Source organism: Doryrhamphus excisus, chromosome 21 (genome assembly GCF_030265055.1).
Source record: "Doryrhamphus excisus isolate RoL2022-K1 chromosome 21, RoL_Dexc_1.0, whole genome shotgun sequence".
In the NCBI taxonomy this organism is placed as follows: Eukaryota; Metazoa; Chordata; class Actinopteri; order Syngnathiformes; family Syngnathidae; genus Doryrhamphus; species Doryrhamphus excisus.
Genome location: NC_080486.1, coordinates 7,266,948 through 7,276,232, shown reverse-complemented (window position 1 = coordinate 7,276,232; position 9,285 = coordinate 7,266,948). Strand labels below are relative to the sequence as shown.

Here is a 9,285-nt window from a genome sequence, read left to right as displayed (position 1 = left end):
GTCAGTGGTTTGGTCATGGACACACTGCCATCTAGCGGTCACCGACCGGAAACACGCACAATTGAGTGCAGAAGACGAAAGTAAAGTTTAACAATTAAGTAGTAACCAAAAGCTAAGCTGATAGTGACAAAGAGACTTTAAGTTTTTATGAAACATTGTTTATTAAAAGTGTTTTCCCACAGTAAACCACCCACCTAGATTGACTTAGCACACAAGCTAACAACTAGCATAGCTCTTCTTTTGCGAGTTTAGCCGTCTTGTGACACTGCTGCCTCTCACAGGTCAGTCCTGGTACTGCATCATGTGTTTACGTGTGTACGTGCTGTTGGTGGCTCTAAAACACACACATGAATATTGTTTGTAGAAGGCAATAATTATCATCTGTGAAGAGTAATCACAACATTTATTTCTTTAAAAACATTATTTTTAAGGTACGTCTCTTTCCCGAAAGTCACAAAACAAAATACCAAATAAATGACTGGACATGTCCACTGTGTGTCCACATTTAGCAAAGAATGTTTCCAAAAGGAAACGACATTTGATTATGAAAAAAAAGACGCAAGTCCGCCAAATGTGGGGTAGAAGAATCGAGGGGGGGCTCGTCTCCTTTTAGACTCCGCCTCCTTGAAGTAACTCTTTTTCCTCTTGGTTTCCATGTAACCTCCAAGCACAAGAAGATTCCACATGTCAATAAAAACACATTAGCCGTTCAAACAAACACAAACACCGATCATCACCTCCTCTCGTTAGGCCGTACTCTTCCTCTGCTTCCTCTTCCTCATCCGGGGGATTGTGGGCGGAGCTCCTCAGGTAGAGCTGGTGCCCGCTCACACCCGGAAGTAGATTGTGTCGGCGCCGACGTCGCTCTTCATCGTCAATGCTGACGTCTGTGACACCATAACACACAAAGGAAGGATGAACGCAGTCTTTTAGTCATAATTCACATTTACATCAAAATGCGTAAGCTTTCATAAACGCTGCCTTCTCGTGCAATAAACTAGTCAATGTTACTGCGCATGTGTACATTGATTCCGGAAGAGGAGAGCAACACAAAGTTGCTGCCGCGGAGTTACCCCAGTGAAGCGGAGAGGAAAACAAGCAATTTTAATCAAAACTACAGAAGGTGTCAACCTTTTAAACTTGTAAACATGGCTGTGTAACTATCAACTTTTTAAAAGAGGATGTGGAGGGCTCCGGTTTGTTTTGGGCCCCAAAGTCACTTGTTGGTAGATGTAGGAATGAAGATCTTCTAAAAGAATTGATGGATAAAGGACGGACAGATGACGTATGAAATGTTGATTGATGCATTATAGGATGACGATCTGATTGGCTAGATGAGAAAGTTATTCTTCACAATTACGAGTTCACACTGAGATTTCAGTTTGCAGTACTTAAACAATGACAGCGCCTTTTTGGTTAACTTTGCTAGAAAATGATTTCTTTTACATTATTGGATTCTTGCCAAGAACGCTTAGGGGCATACACAGCATTTGGACAGAAGATGGCGCCAGAGCACCATCAATGATTCGTCAGAACAGCAACAACTTTTTCATCGTCAATCTCAAACCTTTTCTTGTATTCCAGCCACTAAATGTCATGTTGTCTAACATGTACTTATTTGTACTACTGCCAATGAACGTCACGTCGTTATTAGATGAATGTATTTTTTAGCAAAGTTTTTGAGCAATAGGGCGGGGCTCTGTCACATTGGTGCAGCGCTGCGGCGTTACCTAGCAACGGTGTTGCGCGAGCGCAGCCTTTATTCTGGAGGGAAATAGTGCCTATACACTACATATGTATGTGTGTGTTCATGCAGTATATTGCTGTCAGGAATGTGACACACCTGTGCTAACTTATACATCAGTGGTCTTGTGTAAATACTCACCTTGAGCACATTCCACACATCTATATACTGGTGGGTGTGTGGGTGCAAACATGCGACATGCAGGAACTCTACACACATGCATGCACACAGTGCCAGCACGTGTGTCTGTGTGTGTGTGTGTTGACACATTAGTCTGAGATGTTTTCTTCAGAGGCCAACTTTACGAGCCAGTGAAAAGGTCATGATGGGAGGGGGGGCATGGTCAAGCAGCAGTAAGATGGACACGAGTAGGTTTTAGTCGGTGGTTTCCATGGTGATGACAGGTTTTAAATGTGTTAAGAAAAGACACAATGTGCAAAAGTGTGGTTTATTATTGGTACAAACATGCATGGAGCATTCATTCATCACACGTGAGGTTAAAGACGAGTACAACCAAGGAACTTTGAAAGTGGACAAGAAGAGTCCTTATGGAATGACAATAGTAATAAATAGATGAAGTTAAAGACGTTCCAGTGTAGTTTCTACAACATTTACTAGTTGTTCAGTCTTAGGATCTGCTCCTCACCGTTAACTGTTAGCGACTTCAGCTGGCCGTCCTCTTCTACCTCCACGCGCTCCTGCCCATTCTCCACCGTCCTGTGCACACACACAGACAAAGCTTTACACAACGACACAAGGTGTTGGACGCACGTGTATAGAAACGTACCGTTTGGTGGTGATTTTTCTGCCGTTGACAAACTTGGTGGAGGTGGACACTGACTTAAAGTTGGACATCCCACCGCCGCCGCCGCCAAAAGAGGAGGTGAAGGACGTGAAGCCGCCGCCACTCATGTCACCGGAGGAGTTAAAAGCTACAGGGAAAACAGATCATGTTTGGTCCAAATGCACATCGTCTACGGTAACGTCCAGTTAGGGCGTACGCACCTGATTCGAAGGGGAAGCTCCCAAAATCAAAGAACCTGCCTCCCATCCGGGTTCTGCTCGCCCCCCTGTGGCGGCCGTGCCCGATGAAGTCACCAAAGGGGTCGTTGGCTGCCAAGCAAGACACAATCTTTTTATTATCGCTGCAAGTTATGGATTGTAACAAGGTGACAGTAGAAGCTAATGCTTCCGTTCCCACACAGGGTGGCATCATCTTGCCCTGACTTTACGTTGCATCGTACTGTATTATTAGGCTGGTCTATTTTCTATAGCCATCTCTATGAAAAAAGGTCTCTTTTCGGAGAAAAAACATGAATATGCAGGAATCCACTACACATTAGCTATTAGTTCCGACTTACAACCTAAATAGAGCACCTTCTGTACGCTTAACCTTTCAGCCAAACACCTAAGTATGTATAGTATGTCATAAACAAACTCAACAGTCACTGTTCATGAGCAATTTGTGGCTACCTTTCTTGGAAAAAATGTTATAAGTTAGATTTTCCATGTCAAAGTTGATGTGCATGTATTTGCATGTGTTTTAATACGCCGTCTATTTTGGACAGCATTCCAGCTGAGTGATGTGGACGCTGTGTTAGCTCCTTATTTAGACTTCAGTGTGGAGCTGCATGCCTTCAACACTTTCATATGCAGTTCAGCAGCTGCTTGCGGTTCAGGACGGCAGCCAGCAGGGGGATTAGTTCCCTACTCCAGTTGCCAGCATCATAAGAGGACACAGAGTCCTCTTGAAAGTCCACCTTACACATGTCTACATATGAACTAGCACAGTACACTACACAACTGTACTGTTAGATGGTTTAACACAATTATACAATTGATATGATCAAAACTGATAAGATGTATTTATCTGTACTGTACAGACAATAATATAATGTAATAATATCCAATATTCCTTCAATATTCCCTATTCCTATTACCCCCCTATTAGAGAAGCACTGATTGAATAGATGACAAGACAGATAATATTCCAACACTTGACCAGATGTGTGCTTACCAAAGAAATCAGCAAAGGGATCTCTGCCGCCAAAGAATTCCCTGAATACGTCCTCTGGATTTCGGAATGTGAAGTTGGAGCCGCCAAAGTGATTGTGTTGTCCTCCTGGGTGACATCAAACACACACACGACCATGAGCACTATAGCACATGCATGAGAATAGATGACCTTGGCTGACATTAGAGGAGTTTGATGATATGAAATGATGATAGATGACATGAGACGAGTGAAATGAAGTTAGGGTGACATGAGACGAATTAGATGAGAGACAACCACAACAGACAATGTTAGATGTGAACAGACGAGTTAGATGAGGAAAGGATGACATGAGATGCAGTGAGAGGAGGAACGGTTGACATGAGTTTAGTCAGATGAGGAAAGGATGACATGAGACCAAGTTAGATGAGGAAAGGATGACGCGAGACGAAGTTAGATGAGGAAAAAATTATGTGAGACGAAGTTAGATGAGGAAAGGATAACATGTGACCAAGTTAGATGAGGAAAGGATAGCATGAGACAAAGTTAGATGATGAAAGGATGACAAGATGAGTTAGATGAGGAAAGGATGACATCAGCCAAGTTAGATTACATTGGAAACAAGAGACAACATTAGATGACATGAGACATGAGTTAGATGATGAAAGGATAACATGAGATGAGTTAGATGACATGAGATGAATTAGGCAACAGACAACGTGAGACGAGTTAGATGTTAGATGACAAAAAGATGGCGAAAAGACATGAGACACCTTAGATGACATTAGGTAACGAAAGGATGACATGAGACGAGTTAGATGACAAAAAGGATGACATGAGAGAAATGAGACAAGAGGCAACAACAAACAGCGTTGGATGACATGAGACAAATTAGATGACAGCAGATGACAATAGAAGACGTGTGACCAGTTAGATGCCATTAATGATACAGTAGGTGATGTTAATAGATGACATAAGACAAGTTCCATGAGAACTTGTCATGTAACAAGTCATGTCATGTAGATGATGATGGATGACAATACATTAGATGAAATGAGACAAGCTGACAATAGAAGATGTTTGACAAGACACGAGTGACATGAGAAGAGTTAGATGACGATAATGTGGATGACGACGTTATGACATGGAGTTAGATGGCATGATATAACATGACATGTAAGATGACAATAGGTGACATGAGAAGTCAAACGGTAACATACACTTACCGCCTCCTCCTCCTGCATTCAGACCTTGTTTTCCATATCGATCATATATGTTCCTCTTGCTTTCTACGATGTAGACACCAGGCAACACATCATGGACGAGCAGCTGCCAGTAAACAATATGTTTCATGTCCTTCTTACCATCTGAGAGCACTTCATAGGCCTCGGACAGCTCTTTGAACCTTTTCTCTGCTTCCTCTTTATTTTCTGGGTTCTTGTCTGGATGCCACTTTAGTGCCAGCTTTCTGTAGCTAAAAAAAAACGGCAATGATAGTGACAACTCTGGACTGCAGTTTTGTCAGGCTGATGTCTCAACTTTTAAAGAAAAACTGCGCTTTGATGAACACTGATCTTAAAATAACAATATGCTATAATATTGAAGGCACACTAATGACAATATTACAGTGCAAGTAGATGATCACAAGCAGGTGTCATGCTAGCTGTGTGTTGCAATCAATGCACTCACGCTTTCTTGATGTCTGTTGGTGTTGCATTTTTGTGTACTCCTAAGACGTGGTAGTAGTCCACCATGACTCACTGGCTGAGGGGTGCTATGAGGAGAGGGTCTTCTGTGGAGAGACAGCATGTAGATTCTTACTGTTAATGGCAAATAACAAGCAAGAAGCCATGCAGGCAGGGCGAGGTGAGTTCATGGTGGATGCCTGGCTGTCAAAAGTATGAATCATGAAGAACGAAGCATGTGGACAAGTCATAACACGTCTGTCTTCCTCACACACGCAGTTGCTGCTCTCGTTAGCATATCAGCAAAAAGAAAGAATGAAAAGGTTAACAAAAGTTGACATTTGGGAGGTCTAGGTTAGTCTTTTTGTGTTTGTTTATACTATAAGTCTTAATCCACTAAAATCCACTGCTCTGATGTAACTAACAACTGGCAAGTAGTCCTTCTCAAGGCAGTGGGAGGAGCTTAGGAGCAACATTTCACAGCCGCGGCTCAGTTGACAAGCATTGATTTAAGCTGTTCTTCAACGTGTGTGTGTTACTAAAAAAGCTGTCACATAAGAGGGGGGGGGGGACTAGTGAACATAAACAACAAGTCTCCCTGACATCAAACATGACATATAGTAACCTTACCAAAATAGAAACGATAAAGAGCATGAGAAAACAACACAAAAAGCTAAACAAGAGAAGGTCAAAGGTGAAAAGCAAACAATACGAGTGGTTGTCATAGTAATGCCTAAACACGGTTGCAGTGTTTCCACTGGGACGGTTTGTCAGCTATTTATATCAGTGATGACCTTTGCTGTCACATTGTGTGTGTGTGTGTGTGTGTGTGTGTGTGTGTGTGTGTGTGTGTGTGTGTGTGTGTGTGTGTGTTAAATGCTATTGACAAGGCCTCTACACGCTTACTAGCAAACACAAACAGCAGAAGAAAGCAGTTGTCAACATCCTCACTAAGAAGTTACTTAAGAAACCTGCCTCACACCGAGGTAAAGTGAAAATGCGGAGCAGGACATGTAATCATTATGGGCGTACGTGTTGTTAGTCATTATGTTAGCTAAAGCAGCTAATGACTCACACAATAAAAACACTAACAATTACAACACCGGCTTCACTTTGTGATTCATGGCTGCTTCACTAACATGGAAAAGACAATTAGACAATTTAAAGGGGAACTACACTTTCTTTTTTAAATTGCCCATTGTCCTTATTTGAAACATGGCAACATAACACCAAACATTATAGCTGTGTCACGAGACGAGATTGGGTCCACAAGGGACAAATACATTCATTAATTTCATTTTCTATTGCGACATTGGTTGAAATCAGTATCTGATTTTTTGTTTTGATGAAAACCGATATTAAGAAAATGCTGTATACATCCAATAAGTGTTCAAAAACATGGAGGACGGATGAGTGCAGAAGGTTACAAATTATGGGGAAATTTCAATGCATACACACACAGTTCAGTTCCAAATGTGACATTTTTAAATAGTTTGGTGGTGTTATATTTGTAAATAAATTATTTGGCTGTTAGACAATCCTTTTTGTGTTCTTTATATTTAGATATTGGAGCGCTCAAAAAAGCAAACTAAATGGTGTCAAAGTGAAAGCAATGCTTGAAATGTACATTTTCACAAAAAGCTTTGTGAAAAACCATTTTTAGTTGGGAACTGATATTTTCCTGAAACTTACCTATGTTCTCCTGCTGATTACGAAACAACAGTCCTTTAATTTGGGAGGTTCCATGTTTAATTGGCCATACAACACAAAAAAATATTAGTTTTCTTGTTAAAATTCGTTGTTTTTTTTTTACAAAACTATATGGGCAACACTTTGGACACCCCTAATTTCTTTAATTGATGACATTCTGCATATTCCTGACGTCCAAACTGTATTAAATAGATTATGTTGATAGGTATTTGCGTTGGGTTACTACACTGCTTTTGTTCCTCACTAAATGGACAAAAAAGACAAAATTAGAAAGGAAAAAAAGTAATTCAACATTAAGTGACAGAACATTCTGGAAGATGACGTCATCACCAGCAAGCTTTGCATGCGCTTTGTCACAAGAGCAGAGAAACTTCCATAATGAACACTTTTGGCCAAACGTAACCCGTTACAGGTTGAATACATTTCAGTTTAGGTAACATCTAACGTGCAAAATGTCGTGTCACTGGAAATGGTGACTTGGCGACAGTTAAGTCACGTTTAAATGTAAATGTTATAAAACGATCCTAGTGACGTCACTAAAATGTGAAGAAATGCCCGGCTAGCATGGGTTGCTAGCTCCAGTTGGATATTTTAGCATTTCACTGTTCGTTAAAAGTTCTGTCGTTAAAATAGCCCACAAGAAAATACGGGGAAAAGGGACAAATCATCGGTAATGAAGTTGACGCTCACCTTCGAGGTCGCCGGGAAATGTTCTCCTTTTGGTCCCAAGCAGCCGTTGATGAGCAGCTAGTTGTTAGTAATAGTACTAACTAGAAGTAAACATTGCTAACTACCACGCTAGTCTATAGTCAATGTACACGAGCTGCTGCTGCTGCTGCTGCGTTCAGGGACTGTCGGCGAGCACACCACATAAGATAGCCCCTCTTTCGTAATGACAGTTACTCAGTCACAGCCCACTGAGTGGAGGAGTGACCGCTAATATATTTTAACAAGCCTGGATTATTTTTAATTTTTATTTTTTTGCGCTATGCCATCTCTATGAAAAAAGTCTTACTCGTTCGTTTACATTTTATGACGAGGAGGACGCGAAGGCAGCATGGCTTTGAGCGTCCGTGATGACGCAGTCAACGAGATGAGGACAAATATCAACAACAACAAGCGCCAAGAGGACGCATGCTGTTAATAAACGTATGCTTCGTGCTGTAAAAGTTGGAAAAAAATTGATACATCACATTTTTAACATCGCCTGTCAGATTCTAAATGCTACCCGCGCTACCTGCCGGACACAGTGGGAAACGCATGCCCCGGAACTATAAAATATAATAACAGGCAATTGGGAACGATCAATTTTGAAAGTAGAGGTTATACGTCTAAGTGCGAAGACCTAAATAAGATTCTATTGGAAGTGAGCTGAACTCGTCCTAACCCGATTTAGATGCAAATCGATGTCATCCTTCCAGTGAAGCTACACCGTGACAGACATGACCAATGGACCAAGAATCACTAAACTTATAGCATAGCATAGAACTAGTTTGAATGAGCAATTTCAGCACCTTTTCCATGTTTTGTAGTGCACTACAGCTACTGCCCACTAGATGGTGTCGTAACACAGCAAACACCTCCTCAGTCGAGCGATGTACGTGGTTAGTTTATTATAAGGGAAGGTGCAGGAATAATCTGGGAGAAGGAAGTGTGATAAGTTTAGTTAGAGGTCAAGATAAACAAGATAGCTAAAAGCTTTAATTTGCCCTTAAAAGGCTTGTAGGCTAAAGTGTATTAGTCGGCCAGCATGATTCACAGCATCCTGCATTAACTTTTTAGTAAGTTATCATCCATCACAAGGTAATAGTCTTCCATAACTCTCAGGGTAATTGAGATGAATCCCTCATTTCAATGACAAGTCTGCTTTTTAAGACCCAATTACTACTTTGAGTTCTCTGGCCCAGCAGATAGGAGGCTTTGGGCCCTGGGATGACACCACACACACACACACACACACACACACACAGAGAGAGAGAGAGACATGGCTTTGGTCCAACAGGCGATGGATGTGGGCTATAGGTAGATTTATGACACGCACACAATCTTCATTTGTGGCTGGCCCAGTAATGCATCTGGAGGCCAGAATAGTTCTGCTCAGTGTTTCTTAACTGGATGGTTCTTTAATTATATGTCAGAGGCCATAAAACGAG

General features: G+C 41.5%; 1 protein-coding gene across 1 annotated transcript; it reads right to left on the bottom strand.

Moving 5' to 3' along the window:
* Window positions 1–384: 384 nt before the first annotated feature.
* On the bottom strand, window positions 385–8,227 carry dnajb6b (DnaJ heat shock protein family (Hsp40) member B6b). The gene is made up of 10 exons (XM_058060713.1): window positions 7,823–8,227; window positions 5,427–5,529; window positions 5,102–5,211; window positions 4,964–5,026; window positions 3,762–3,866; window positions 2,750–2,857; window positions 2,532–2,676; window positions 2,391–2,461; window positions 738–887; window positions 385–661 (listed from the first exon to the last, which is right to left on the bottom strand). Exons 2-10 carry the CDS (start codon window positions 5,489–5,491, stop codon window positions 543–545), a joined length of 936 nt encoding a protein of 311 aa, XP_057916696.1. The 5' UTR covers window positions 5,492–5,529; window positions 7,823–8,227; the 3' UTR covers window positions 385–542.
* Between the last annotated feature and the right edge of the window lie 1,058 nt (window positions 8,228–9,285).